The 15,200-nt window shown below is 34.6% G+C and overlaps 1 protein-coding gene across 1 annotated transcript in view; it reads left to right on the forward strand.

Annotated features, from left to right (window-relative positions):
- Positions 1–15,200, forward strand: part of LOC136028020 (zinc finger protein 845-like) — a 41,517-nt gene that overhangs the window by 17,323 nt on the left and 8,994 nt on the right. Inside the window, exons 4-6 of the mRNA XM_065705573.1 lie at positions 968–1,111; positions 7,239–7,385; positions 12,103–12,645. Of these exons, the coding sequence (XP_065561645.1) occupies positions 968–1,111; positions 7,239–7,385; positions 12,103–12,645 (834 nt within the window). The remainder of the gene's footprint in view (positions 1–967; positions 1,112–7,238; positions 7,386–12,102; positions 12,646–15,200) is intronic.

Below are 15,200 nucleotides of genomic sequence, written 5' to 3' on the forward strand. Positions count from 1 at the left end.
AAAATTTTTCCACAAAATAAGTCTTTCAAAGAAAAGTGAAAAGCTCAGTTAAATAAAAATCAGAAAAAAATAATTTCAAATAATCTTCCAACCGTAAAACTATCACAAATCGCCATCAATAAATAAATAAAATTTAAAACAAGAACGTAATTTGCACTTTACTAAAAAAAAGTTGAATATGTACATATACTGATATTTATTTCTTAAAGTCTTAATAATCTTTGATTTATTAAAGTTTATAATAAGAAAATATACAGCTGAATATTGCAAGTTTCCTTGTCTGAAAGTTGCAATGTTAATGTAAATACGAAAAAATTTGAGCCCTTTCGAAAATTCCTCCGTTTCAGGATTTTGATACAACATACATGTTTAGGCAAGTAGACTTTTTCTGTACCAAAATTATTGTTTTTTTCTCCGTCTGATTTTTCTTTTAGTATTAAGAATCAAATAGATTCTAAACTAAAAAAAAGACGCTTTTTTATCCTAACTTAATTTACTTAGCATTTGAACCAACCTACATTTTCGCATGCTGACTTTAAGCTTTTTCGCATGTTTACAATAGTATGTGTAATGCAGGTACCAATAAATTGCAATTTTTACAAGATTTGTTGTTAGAAAAGGGAGGAAAAACATGTTTGTGGGTAAATTGTTTTCTAGAGTTTATTTTAAATTTAGAGGAAATTAACTGGGGATGGCAGGAGAGGTCTCACGTATTTTGTACTATTTTCTCGTTTTTCTTTTACCTAGATTTACCGTCAAAATTTATAACAGTTATTTCTATTCTGCTGATTAATTTTCAATGCTACTGTGTTATTTAAATTTTGATATTTAAAATAAAATCCCAAACAATGTGTATGAGGCAATTTTCAAGCCAATGCTTCTCCTTTGATAGAATGAACATAAGGATCATTGCATAGCTTACTTCACGTTTTATCTTGCTATGTTATTCAATCACTTTATTTTTCAGAAATCGTGGATCCTTTGCAAATTGAGAATGACGAGCCCATGAAAGTCTCAAATATTCCACATTTATCCTGTGGTTCGGACACTCTAAGCAGCTCTTGTAATTCTTCTCATGTTCTGGTTGGCTCTTTGACATTGAAGGAAGAAGGTATGCTTTCAAATAGAAAGAATGCGAAAGTCTTTCCATCGCTTTGTTTATTTAACATTAGCCTAAATTTTTTTATCAAATAAAGCATAAAGTGGCATTTTGACGCACTTGGTCTCATCTTTATGAATCCTGACGCGATTTTAATTTTTGGAATGTGCAAAAAATATAGGGAAAATGCTCAGAGTCTTTAGATTACCGAAAAGGCTGAACTAAAATTTATTCAAAAATTTGTCACAAAAAAAACAAGAAAAATCAACCCTGGTTGCAAATTTTTCACAAGAGTGTTCTATACTAAAAAAAAATAAAGTTGGGAGGGGAGGGGATTTCAAATTCATTTAGGCTTTTCTTTTTCCTGTTCTGCCTAGAAACCCGATAAAAATAATTGAAAAATGTTCCTGGATCTTATTTGAAAGCTCAGACTTTCAGAATACATTACTGAGAGGAAAAAAGGATAAATTGTCGTCTTCGGCAATGTTCAGACATTTGGAGGTAAAGAAATTATTTAAATTTGAAAAACGTGTTTGTGGTGTATATTTGCTCCTGAGCCCATGTCCCCTGATGATATTTCCTCATATCTCTAATCAAAGACTTAGGCTCCTTTTCTGTCCAAAACGAAGTTATGTTATTTCTTGTGAACACAATTCTGCCTGTTGCCTATAATTTTGCCTATAATTCTGCCATCTGCCTATTGCTCGTTTAAAATGTGTTTTTAATGACCATTGCCTATCATAGTCTGTAAGTTAGCATTGATTTACTTTATTTCAACTCATCTTCCTAAAAACTCTTTCCTTAGCCTAATTATACAAAAGAGAAAGATTCTGAAACTTATGAAATGGTTCTTTTGAATGTAAATTGAAAAGCAAATCTTGAATGAGGTCTAAATATAGCATCCAGATCAAGTGCAAATCAAGCACCGACTGACTCAGTGACAAAAAAGATTTTCTCTGATTTTGTGCTAAAAATAGTAAGTGCTTACGAGATATAGCAAAATATGTACATTTTCCTATCAAATTTTATTTTTTCCTTACCCCTTGCCAATTTTTTAAAAGAAAGATAGCGAGATAGTATATTGTTCACTAGTTGGTTTGGAAACTATATTACAAGCACTTTAGTCTGGTGAGACTAAAGGCTTTCAGCATTCACATCCATTCTTTGCTTTTTTTAAGAAAGTGCTCAGTTCTGCTTGAAGCTTATTGTGGGAAATACTTGGAACCAATGGATATTATACGATATATATAATTCATAAATGATAAATTTATTCATGAATTCATAACCTTTTTCAAGAAAGAGCTCAGTTCGACTTGAAGCTTATGTGGGAAATACTTGGAACCAAGGGATATTATATGATATATATAATTCATAAATGATAAACTATTCATGAATTTATAATCTTTTTCAAGAAAGAGCTCAAATCGACCTGAAACTTATGTGGGAAATACTTTGAACCAAGGGATATTATATGAAATATATAATTCATAAATGATAAATTAATTTATGAATTTATAACCTTTTTCAAGAAAGAGCTCAAATCGACCTGAAACTTATGTGGGAAATACTTTGAACCAAGGGATATTTTTTTCACAGGCTTACATCACCCCCAAACACTACCCACCTTTTCCTCGCTCTTATTTCATAAATGATGATAATTTTGTTCGATTATCTCGTGTGCCTCAAACTTGTTAAAGTCAGTAAATTCCCCAACTCGAAAGAATTGAGCCCTGATTGCACCTAAGCCGTAAGAGGTCTGAAGGTAAGCGCTCTTGGGCCAGATTTTTTTTGCACCTAAGCCGTAAGAGGTCTGAAGGTAAGCGCTCTTGGGCCAGATTTTTTTTTTTTTTTTTTTTAGCAATATTAGTGGCTCAACAAACATTAGCTGCTCCTTGTTTATTTTTATATATTCAAATGACCTTAATCTATAACTTAGGGCATAATTTTGGACTTTGGTACTCCTTCCTCTCAAAAAAAGCTCTTAGTAGAAAGGTAGATACAAAGGTAGTAGAAAGGTAATTCTGAAAAATTAGAAAAAATGAGGTATTTTAACTTACGAAGGAGTGATTGGATCTTAATGAAATTTCATATTTAGAAGGACCTCTTAACTCAGATCTCTTATTTTAAATCCCGACTGGATCCATTGTCGTTTGAGGGGGGGGGGGGCGAACTGGAAATCTTGGAAAACGCTTAAAGCGGAGAGATCAGGATGAAACTTGGTTGGAAGAATAGGCACAAGTCCAAGATACGTGACTGATGTAACCGAATCGGATCCGTTCTCTTTGGTGGAGTTGGGGGGGGGGGATAATTCAGAAAAATAGAAAAAATTAGGTATTTGTAACTTACGAACGGGCGATCCGATCTTATTGAAACTTAATATTTAGTAGGATCTTGTGCTTTAGGACTCTCATTTTAAATGTCGACCAGATCCGGTGACATTGGGGGGAGTTGGAGGGGATAACCGGAATTGGAGGGGAATCGAAAACGTGAAAATCGAGGTATCTTACGAATGAGTGATCTGATCTTATTGAATCTTGATACATAGAAGAATCTTATGTCTGAGATGCTCCATTGTCAATTCGAATTAGATCCATGGACATAGAGGGTTGGAGGGAGGAGACAGAAATCTTTGAAACCGGAAATCTTGGAAAACGCTTAGAATGGAGAGATCGGGATGAAACTTGATGGGAAGAATAAGCACAAGTTATAGATACGAGATTGACATAATTGGAGTGGATCCGCTTTCTTTGGGGGAGCTGGGGGTTGTTAAATTGGAAAGCTTACAAAAATTGAGGTATTTTTAACTTAAGAACGGGTGACCAGATCTTAATGAAATTTGATATTTAGAAGGAACTCATGTCTCAGAGCTCTTATTTACAAATCCTGACCAGATCTGTTGGCATTGGGGGAAGTCAGAGGGGGAAACCGAAAATCTTGGGAAGCGCTTATAAATGTCATAGATATGTGATAGACATAACCGGACTGGATTCGCTCTCTTTGGGAGAGTTAGTGGGTGGGGTTCATTGCTCTGGCGAGTTTGGTGCTTCTGGACGTGCTAGGACGATGAAAATTGGTAGGCGTGTCAAGGAGCTGCACAAATTGACTTGATAAAGTCGTTTTTCCCGATTCGACCATCTGTTGGGCTGAAGGGAGAGAAAAAATTGAGGCATTTTTAACTTACGAGTGGGTGATCAGATCTTAATGAATTTTGATATTTAGAAGGACCTCGTGACTCAGAGCTCTTATTTTAAATTCTGACCGGCATTAAGCCTCTGATATTCCTTTTAAAGCAATCTATTGATTCTTAGAATTTTGCTAGAGCTCATATCATATGAGCTCTTGGCTCTTCCGATCTCATCACAACTGCCATATGAGCTCTTAGCTCTTGTTCATTTTTCCCAGCTCTTGTTCATTTTAATGCTTGAAGCTGACATAGTTCGTCAGCAGATTTGGTAAGGAATGCTTCAAGCCAAATAACTTCTGGTAGTTTTAAGTTAAAACTTCAATTGATCATGAACCATTAAACAAACCTCTCAGAGACAAAGCAGTTCACAACAATCTCCTCTACAACTTTTTTTTTCAGTCAAAACGGAGTATTCAGAATGTTGAACAAAACCAAAACTATGAAATCAAACAACTTTCAGCTGTTATAGAGTAAAAACAAATGCATGAGTTGTTGTAATGTTGTATAATTTCAGTATAAGTAAAGTACGTAAACAAAAACCTGTCAAAATATGAGCTTGTAATATGTTAAAACCAAAATTTCACGTGGTAAAGTTGGAACTTAGCTTGCCAGCAATTTATTTTTTTTTTCAATACTTTTATTTTCTTCAAAATTTTGATATCTAACAATTCGTTGTAACGAACTGTAAGGAGTGACCCGGCTCAATGGTAACCGAAACTCCGAAAAACTAAATTTTGATACCAATAGATACATCAAAAGGATCAAATTTTTATGCTGATTTTAAACATATAAGTTCTATCAAGTTTAATCCTACCTATCAAAAGTTACGAGCCTAAGAAAATTTGCCGCATTTTCGAAAAAGGGGAGAAAACACCTAAAAGTCATAGAATCTTAATGAAAGTCACACAATCAGATTCAGTGTATAAGAGAATCCTGTTGTCGAGGTTTCAAATTTGGAATTTCGTATTATTGGGCTAGAGGAAAAATCACAGATACGTGTTTATTTGTTGTTTTTTTTTCATGGTGATTGTATCGACCCAGTGCTTCTAGAATGTCGCGAGAGGGTTCATTCGAACAAAATTGAAAGTGCCCTTTTTAAGTGACCAAAAAAATTGGAGGGGAACTAGGCTCAGGGAGAGAGGGTTACGCGGGAGGATCTTTCCATGGGGGAAGAGAATTTCCATGAAGGGGGTGCTGTATTTCCCAGAATTATTTAAAGAACAATCAGAAATTGAACGAAAAAAACAAGTTTTTTCAACTAAAAGTAAGCAGCAACATTAAAAAGAACAGAAATTATGACCTATATGAGGGGGTTTGTCCCCTCGTCAATACCTTGCTCGCTACTCCAAAGTATTTTTAGTAATTAAAAAAGAGCTATTTATTTTAATTAAACGGCCTTTGTGATTCTCGTATAACGTATATGAGGGAGTTCTCCCAATATCTTGTTCTTTACGCTAAAGTTCGAATTTTGTTAAATAATGGCCGATAAAAACAATAATTTATTTGTGTTATTTTTTTTTTTTGGCCAATTTTAGCATTTAATTTTATTTCTAGCAGCCTCATAACTATGATTTTTATGTGATAATAAACCAAAGATAAGGTATGTCTTCGGCTTGTAATTGTTAATAAAAAAAAGAAAAGAAGTTTTTTTTCAAACTGAAAGGAAGCAACAACATTACAACTTAAAACGAACATAAATTATTACGTATATGAGGGTGTCAAAGATCTTTTCATTCATTCATTCATTTCAGTCATTTGAGAATTGCTCAACTTGTGACTTTCATTTTCATGAAAATAGTTTCGACCTCTTTGTCTGTTCTGTTACTATGCCTTACGAAATTAGTTCCGCAAATATCGCTAATTTGTTTCTTGGGAAAATCTTTCCATGGAGAAATCTCTCGTGGGGAAAGAGATTTTTCTATGGAGGGGGAGCTGGATTTCCCATATTATTCAAAAAAGATCAGCAATTAAATAAAAAACAGGTTTTTTCAACTGAAACTAAGAAGCAGCATAATAACGAACAGAAAATATTACGTATACGAGAGGGTTTGTCTCTCCTCAATAGCTCGCTCTGACGCTAAAGTTTCTTTTTTAACCTTTAAAGAGGCTATTATTCCAATTAAACAGCCTTTCTGGTTCAGGAGTCATTCTTAAATAACTGGAACAAAAATTAAACTTTGGTTACTATAAGGTTATTGTTAGTTAAAAAAGTAAAATTAATAAGCGAATTTCGTTTTAATTATTTAAAACCTGCATTATTCAAAATGTAAATGTGGAAAAAAGCTAAATGTAAGCTAAATTCAAAACCTGCATTAATTCAAAAACGTTCAAAATTAAATTAAAAAACAAGCTTCTTTAACTGAAAGCAAGGAGCAACATCAAAACTTAAAACTAACAGAAATTATTCCGTATATGAAAGAGGCTGTCTCCTCCTCAACGCCCCAATCTTTACGCTAAAGTTTTACTCTTTCTCACGACTTTACTTTTTAAAACAATAAAAAACTTTAGCTTAAAGAGCGGAGTGTTGAGGAGGGGACAGCCCCTTTCATGTAATTTCTGTTCCTTCTAAGTTTTGATGTCGCTCCTTACTTTCAGTTAAAGGAAAACTTTTTTTTTAATTTAATATGAATAATAGCCCAAGCGATGTGTACAAGGCGATTTTCAAGCCAAGGCTTCTCCTTTGAGAGAATGAACATAAATATAAATAATGTAATAAAATTATAATAATGTATATTATAATTGTAAAATAATTATAAAATTATAAAATACAATACATTATTAAATAATGTATTGTAATAAAATAATGTAATAAAATAAATAATATAATAAATATAATAATTTAATAATGAACATTAATAAATACTGTAAAGGGTTCATTACACAGTTTACTGCACGTTTTATTTTACAATGTGTTCTGTTATACTTTTTGTGTCATTTAGTCACTTTATCTTTCAGGAAATATGGATCCTTCACAAATTAAGAATGATGAGCCCATGAAAGTTTCAAATCTTTCTCATTCATCCATTGGCTTTGACACTCTTAATAGCAGTTCTTGCAACTCATCTCAGGCTCGTGTTGGCTCTTTCACATTAAAGGAAGAAGGTATGCTTTCAAATAGAAAGAATACAAAAGCCGTTCCAATTTTCAAATTTTTTTCCTTCATCCTATGGCTTTGACGCTCTCTAGAGCAGTCCTTGCAACTCATCTCGGGCTCTGGTTGGCTCTTTCACACTAAAGGAAGATGGTATGCTTTCAAATAGAAAGAATACAAAAGCCTTTCCAATTTTTAGATTTTCTCCTTTGTCCTATGGCTTCGACGCTCCTAAGAGCAGTCCTTGCAACTCATCTCAGGCTCTGGTTGGCTCTTTCACATTAAAGGAAGGAGATATGCTTTCAAATAGAAAGAATACAAAAGCCTTTCCAATTTTCAAATTTTTCTCCTTCATCATATGGCTTCGACACTCCTTAGAGCAGTCCTTGCAACTCATCTCAGGCTCTGGTTGGCTCTTCCACAATAAAGGAAGAAGGTATGCTTCCAAATAGAAAGAACACAAAAGTCTTTCAAATTTTCAATTTTTTTCAAACTTTTCTCCTTCATCCTAGGGCTTCAACGCTCCTAAGAGCAGTCCTTGCAAATCATCTCAGGCTCTGGTTGGCACTTTCACATTAAAGGAAGGAGATATGCTTTCAAATAGAAAGAATACAAAAGCCTTTCCAATTTTCAAATTTTTCTCCTTCATCCTTTGGCTTCGACACTCCTAAGAGCAGTCCTTGCAACTCATCTCAGGCTCTGGTTGGCTCTTTCACAATAAAGGAAGAAGGTATGCTTCCAAATAGAAAGAACACAAAAGTCTTTCAAATTTTCAATTTTTTTCAAACTTTTCTCCTTCATCCTAGGGCTTCAACGCTCCTAAGAGCAGTCCTTGCAACTCATCTCAGGCTCTGGTTGGCTCTTTCACATTAAAGGAAGGAGATATGCTTTCAAATAGAAAGAATACAAAAGCCTTTCCAATTTTCAAATTTTTCTTCTTCATCCTATGGCTTCAACGCTCCCTAGAGCAGTCCTTGCAACTCATCTCGGGCTGTGGTTGGCTCTTTCACACTAAAGGAATGAAGGTGTGCTTTCAAATAGAAAGAATACAAAAGCCTTTCCAATTTTTAGATTTTCTCCTTTGTCCTATGGCTTCGAAGCTCCTAAGAGCAGTCCTTGCAACTCATCTCTGGCTCTGGTTGGCTCTTTCATATTAAAGGAAGAAGATATGCTTTCATATAGAAAGAATACAAAAGCCTTTCCAATTTTCAAATTTTTCTTCTTCATCCTATGGCTTCAACGCTCCTAAGAGCAGTCCTTGCAACTCATCTCAGGCTCTGGTTGGCTCTTTCACATTAAAGGAAGAAGATATGCTTTCAAATAGAAAGAATACAAAAGCCTTTCCAATTTTCAAATTTTTCTTCTTCATCCTATGGCTTCAACGCTCCTAAGAGCAGTCCTTGCAACTCATCTCAGGCTCTGGTTGGCTCTTTCACATTAAAGGAAGAAGATATGCTTTCAAATAGAAGAATACAAAAGCCTTTCCAATTTTCAAATTTTTCTTCTTCATCCTATGGCTTCAACGCTCCTAAGAGCAGTCCTTGCAACTCATCTCGGGCTGTGGTTGGCTCTTTCACACTAAAGGAATGAAGGTGTGCTTTCAAATAGAAAGAATACAAAAGCCTTTCCAATTTTCAAATTTTTCTTCTTCATCCTATGGCTTCAACGCTCCTAAGAGCAGTCCTTGCAACTCATCTCAGGCTCTGGTTGGCTCTTTCACATTAAAGGAAGAAGATATGCTTTCAAATAGAAAGAATACAAAAGCCTTTCCAATTTTCAAGTTTTTCTCCTTCATCCTATGGCTTCGACGCTCCTAAGAGCAGTCCTTGCAACTCATCTCAGGCTCTGGTTGGCTCTTTCACATTAAAGGAAGGAGATATGCTTTCAAATAGAAAGAATACAAAAGCCTTTCCAATTTTCAAATTTTTCTCCTGCATCCTTTGGCTTCGACACTCCTAAGAGCAGTCCTTGCAACTCATCTCAGGCTCTGGTTGGCTCTTTCACAATAAAGGAAGAAGGTATGCTTCCAAATAGAAAGAACACAAAAGTCTTTCAAATTTTCTCCTTCATCCTAGGGCTTCAACGCTCCTAAGAGCAGTCCTTGCAAATCATCTCAGGCTCTGGTTGGCACTTTCACACTAAAGGAAGAAGGTATGCTTTAAAGTAGAAAGAATACAAAGCCTTTCCATTCTTGTGTTTATTTTACATTAGGCTAATTTTTATCGAATAAAGCATAAGCTGGGATTTTAACGCACTTGGTCTCAGTATGTATGAAACATGACATTATTCTTTCTTTCATGGAATTCTAATTTCCGTAATGTGTGAAAGATAATTTTGTAATGTGTGAAGGATGATTTTATAATGTGTGAAGGATAATTTTATAATGTTTGAAGGGTAGTTTTGTAATGTATGAAGGATAATATAATGTGTTAAGAATAGTGAAGGATAATGTGTGAAGGAAGAAAATTCTTGGAATTTCTGTATGTTTCCAGAAGGTTTAAAAGAATAATGTTAATTAGTAAACGAAAAATCAGTAAATTAACTAACCTACTGAAGGAATTAATGCATAAAATCGTCATAAAATAACAAGGATAAAATTCCGGTTGCATATTATTCACTAGTCTGTTATAGACTAAGAGAAAAAGAGGGGAGGGGTTTTACATATTTATGTAGGCTTTTGTTTATTCGGTATGCATTTTCCACAGAGCTCATTACCCCTGATGGTATACCCTCTTTTCTCTTTTATAGACTTCAGACCCTCTTTTGTCCAAAAAAGTTAAGTTATTTATTGTGAAGATAAAACAGTCTATTGTTTGTCACACAAAAGATGTTATCTGATTTTGCTGAAAATAGTAAGTGGTAACTATATACAAAAAATGCCTATGTTCCTAACAAATTCTTTATAGTCCTTATTCCTTGCCAGCTTTTTAAATGAAAGATAGTCAGATAACATTTTCTTTAAACTAGGAATGTAATGTAAAACATGCAATGTAAAACCATCCCCCAATGCCAACTTCTAAGAAGAAAGGAAGGCAGATTTTTTTTTCCAAACTGATTTTGAAGCTATAAGACAGGTACTTTAGGCTGTTGAGACTGACGGTTTTCAGCGATATGCACCCATTTTTTACCTTGTTCAAGGAAGTGCTCAGTTCTTGAAGCTTCTCTAGGAAATGCTTTGAACCATGGGATATTTGTTTCGGTGGATTATACCATCTCCAAGCACTGCCCAGCTTTTGTAGGCTCTTAATTTTTAAATGATAATATTTTTGGTGCAGTATCTCATATGCTTCAAATATTTGAAAGTCAGTGAATTCTCGAACGCGAAAAAATTGAGCAGAATTGTCATAAACGTGGCCTCAAGTGCGAGGGGGCTTAATGAAATTTTTTAAATGTACCGTCTGTCTCAAACCTTTTACGCTGATGGGCCTTTGTTTTTGCTAATATTTTCAACAGTTTTTATTTACTAATTTTTTCAACCCTAATTAGTTTTGAAATTTCTTTTCGGTTTTTTCCGCTTAAAATTTCTTTTCGGTTTTTTCCTCTTCCCATATTCCTCTACAAGGTATATGGGAATAAGTCAAGTGCTGTCCATTATTGAATCATAACCTGTGGAGCTTGTAAGTGATTTTTTAGAAGAATACAAAAGCAGTGTTGTAAACTATGAATGCCCCCGAGAAAAGAAATGTGTGGGCAACAGAGTCAACCGAAAGCGATGTCAATATTGCCGACTGAAAAAATGTTCGGTATTGGGAATATCTACAATGGGTAGACAATATATGTAGATGAATATCTACAAATGGGTATTGGGAATAGTAGGGCTCATGATTAATGAGAAAGCTGCTAATTGTTGTTTACTAACTTGTTACTCATTTTACGAAAAAAAGAACAGAGCATCAGCCATAGTATATAACATATGACATATATAGACGGCACTATATAAGACGCATATAAGGCACATATATAAGACGGCACTTTTATTCCAGTAAATTTATTGAACAGTAAGGGGGGGAAGTAATATGTCAGTCACAAAACAAGTTTTGTTTCGTAATCTTTCCCCTCGCAGGACAATTGATTGCTCTTCTTCCCCTGCTGACAGGATAACTAAAATGACATCTTTTCCTATAAATAGCTTTTAAAACCCTGCATTAGGTTTTAGTGGAGGTTAAACAGTATTATATAGCTAACTTGAGCACAGGGTAGCGAAGCCTTTAGACCTGGCTTTAAAAAACAGTTGCATCTAATCCTTTTTGAGAGTCTGAGAAATCCCCTCCCTCAAAAAAGAAACAAATTTGAAGTTGTCAAAATTTGAGAATTGGTATGGCTATTTGACCAGGGGGAGGAGGAGTATAATACACAAGACAGAAAGCTCTGAAGTTCCAACATTCCTTAAGTTCTAGTTTACTGTATCTATCCGTAACAGTGTTCTTTTTACACTCTACCTTTTTCACATGGAATCTGACTGTTTGGTCGAAAAGATTAAATCACTGGAAGCCTTCTCCAATAGCCTAAACATAAACATACCATATTTCGAGACTTTCAACGTAGGACGACGTTAAATGGCAATCGTGCCATAGTCGATCCGCTCTATGCCCTTCCATAACATTTTTTTTGATAAGGTGTCAGTTATGTGGAAATTTTGTATTGAGAGGCTTGAGAAATAAATTATTATATTAATATTGACTATCGGCTGATAATTCGTTTAGCTTACATTTTCCTCTAATCTTTTAGGCTCTTTCCGTAATGGTCGTTCTCAGAAGAAACGTAGTAGACTTGTGAAAGATTTGTCAAATACTGGAGAAACTATTTGGTTGCCAAGTGTATCCAACCAGTCGAAACAAGGTGAAAAAATCTATTTAAAAACAACTGTTGAGATAGAACAGCTAACAAAACGCACCATTGAAGAAAACTGCTGTGGTAGATGGCGGTGTAGTGCTTGCGGAAAGATTGAAAATTCTTTCTATTTCTTACAACTTCATAAGTCTACAAACTGTGAAACAGGGTCGTCATTTAACTGTGAAGTTTGTCGTAAAAAAATAGATAACTACTCAGATTTTGCCATTCACTATATAGAACATGAAGCTGATAAAAAAAAGAAATGCCCCATTTGTTTATGTCCGAACGTTAATAATATGAAGGAACATGTAATTGTGGAGAATCATTTGTCTGGGGATATTAATGGATTCATATTTACTGGTAATGAATGCAAGAAAAGCAGTGAAAAGGCTAAGCAAGAAGTTTTTTACAATTCTACCATTGATGGATACTGCCAAGGTATTTATTTATTACTGTTGTAATGTTCACTATGATTCAAATTAATTTCAGGTCAACCCTTTTTCAAACTGATTCCAGGTCAACCCAAGTCTTGGAATGGCTTACACTTGCTTTAATATGCTTATATATTCACTGAAAATTGGCTCTGCACATATTGAAAGTATAATTGAGCCTCGCCATGATAATGAAAACTTTATTACTTTAGTATACCGTTTTGATCTTCAAAGGTAGGGTATGAGCATGTTGGTGGGGATAGAAGAGGAGAGGGGAGTTTCCCTAATTTACAGAATAAATTTTGTTGTTTTAAGTTTCAATATTGCTTCTTAGTTTCAGCTGAAAAAGAATTTTTCGTTTTCAAAATTTGATATTAGTAAGAATAATTGTTACCAGAAGTCTGGTGCGTGACAAAGTTTTGTTCCAGTGCAAGCAAAAGAAAACAAATGAAAAAGTTAGGAAGGTTTCAGTTTTAGAACAAGAACGTACCGAACATAACAACTAACTCAAAGAAGCACCCAAATACGAAGCACCAAATTAAACAAAAGAGACACAGGTAGGAGGGCAGTGGGTCTGGACTACTTCCGAAATTCTGAATTTTAACGAAAGCACAAGGGCCGTTGCATTGGAATAAGAATCATTTAAAGCACACACAAAAATTAGTGTAACATAAGCAAGGGATGGACACTGGTACAGCCCCTTTCATTTTCTGAATAGTTTTTTGTTCGTTGAAGTTTTAATCTTGCTCCTTCCGCAACTAAGACAAAAAAATCTTACGATGAAGAACGGGACTACGACCCTTAGACGGAAAAATAAACTAAACGGCGGATATTCCGCCTGTATAAAACAATGCGTCTTCACTGCTAAATATAAAAGAAATTAAATTAAAGAGCTAAGGATAAAATCTAAAATAATCTATACAATTAATTAAAATCTAAAATCTTAAAACAATACAAAAAGAAACAAACCAATATCTGTGTATTTACAATTAATGCTATTGTGATTCAACACCGAAGAGTATTTCTGTAAACAATTACATGTAGTTCAGTGAACACACAGAAGCAACTGCATTCAAAAATAAAAGTGAATATTAAATTCATGATTTTGTTGTTAATTAATATTTTTGTTGGTATTCAATGCTACAGTATTTCTTCTTGGTCTAGTGTTTACTTTAGTCCCCTGGTCATTTTGCGAGATCGTATTTGCATTATGATTAACATTATTATTTTTAAAAATAACGGAATAAATTCAATCAATATTTGAGTTATCCATATCTCTTTTAGGGAAAGATTAGCAAGCATATGTTTTGTTTCAATGGTTTTTCTAGCCCATTTTTTTAAGCCTCTATCGTTAGAAATGGCTATGGCCTTCTCAAGTGTGTTCCGCCAAATCCAAAACAAAAGTATCAATTTTAGAGTCTTATTGATTGAATTACGATGCTCATAAACTGTTTCACAAAATGTTGGTGGGTTTAGCCAATATAAAATTTTCCACACGAGCAAGGAATGCTACGGACACCACTCCCTAAATTCCCACGAGTCCGATCCTTCCAAGAATTCAGAAAGTTACTAAATGGTCTAATTGATTCAAAGCAAACATCAATGTTTTATTTGCATAATTTTGTTTTAAGTTTTTCCACCTATACCAGGTACATATGGTAAAGAGATATAAATATTAGTAATTTTCGATTCGGAAGACTGTGGCATTTCGTTTATTTTATTGTTATGTTTACTCTGTCTATTTTCTATTCATTCATTTACGAATTTAATAGGATAGTCTAACTGTTAAAAAACAAGATAGCTTTTAAATGAACCAAGATATTCGGGAGAACAGCTTCTAAAAGCTCTTTAAGTAAAGTATGACGGCACTAGATTCTCAAGGTCCAAACTGACGGTCCTGATCTCCATTTCGTGGCCCATCAGCCAGGAAGTTCAATAGGGCGGGGGAGCAGCAATCTTCTGCTTCCGCGAACCCATCCTGCTTATCTTCACCACATAACTCTAGGTACCCATTTCTAGCTATGTCGACTCTGGCTTGGCTTACAGAGTCACACCATAGACCCCTGTCCCAAACCAATTACCAACTCCTCTTTTCACTGAAACCAGGCTACTGGCTGGGTTTTTTTTTCCTTGTTCTGGCCGTAGCCCCGTTACTACTACTTCTACTATTGAGTTAAATCAAAAGCATGAGTGCGTTGTTGTTTTCAAAATGACAGATGTAGTAATTGCAGCAACATAATAGAGAATTAAGTTGAAACTTTCACTAAGATTTGGCTGAGGTTGAAGACGAAATCGAAAGGCAATATGTGCATGTAGATTGTCAAAGTGTCATTACAGCAATATCTCAAGAGTGGCTGAGGGTATAATGTTGATGCTTTCAGGGCTGCTACTACTACTGCTAATATGCAACTAAATCTACAATTACAGTGCACCCGGGTCGTCAAAATGACGTTGATGCGATACCCCAAAAACAGACCAGGGTAATAAGTTGAAACTTTAAAGCAAGTTGATGGTGAAGTAAAACTAAGTCAAAACGTACTATGTGTATCAAAATAATCAAAA

The sequence above is a fragment of the Artemia franciscana genome, chromosome 6 (genome assembly GCF_032884065.1).
Source record: "Artemia franciscana chromosome 6, ASM3288406v1, whole genome shotgun sequence".
Taxonomy (NCBI): Eukaryota; Metazoa; Arthropoda; class Branchiopoda; order Anostraca; family Artemiidae; genus Artemia; species Artemia franciscana.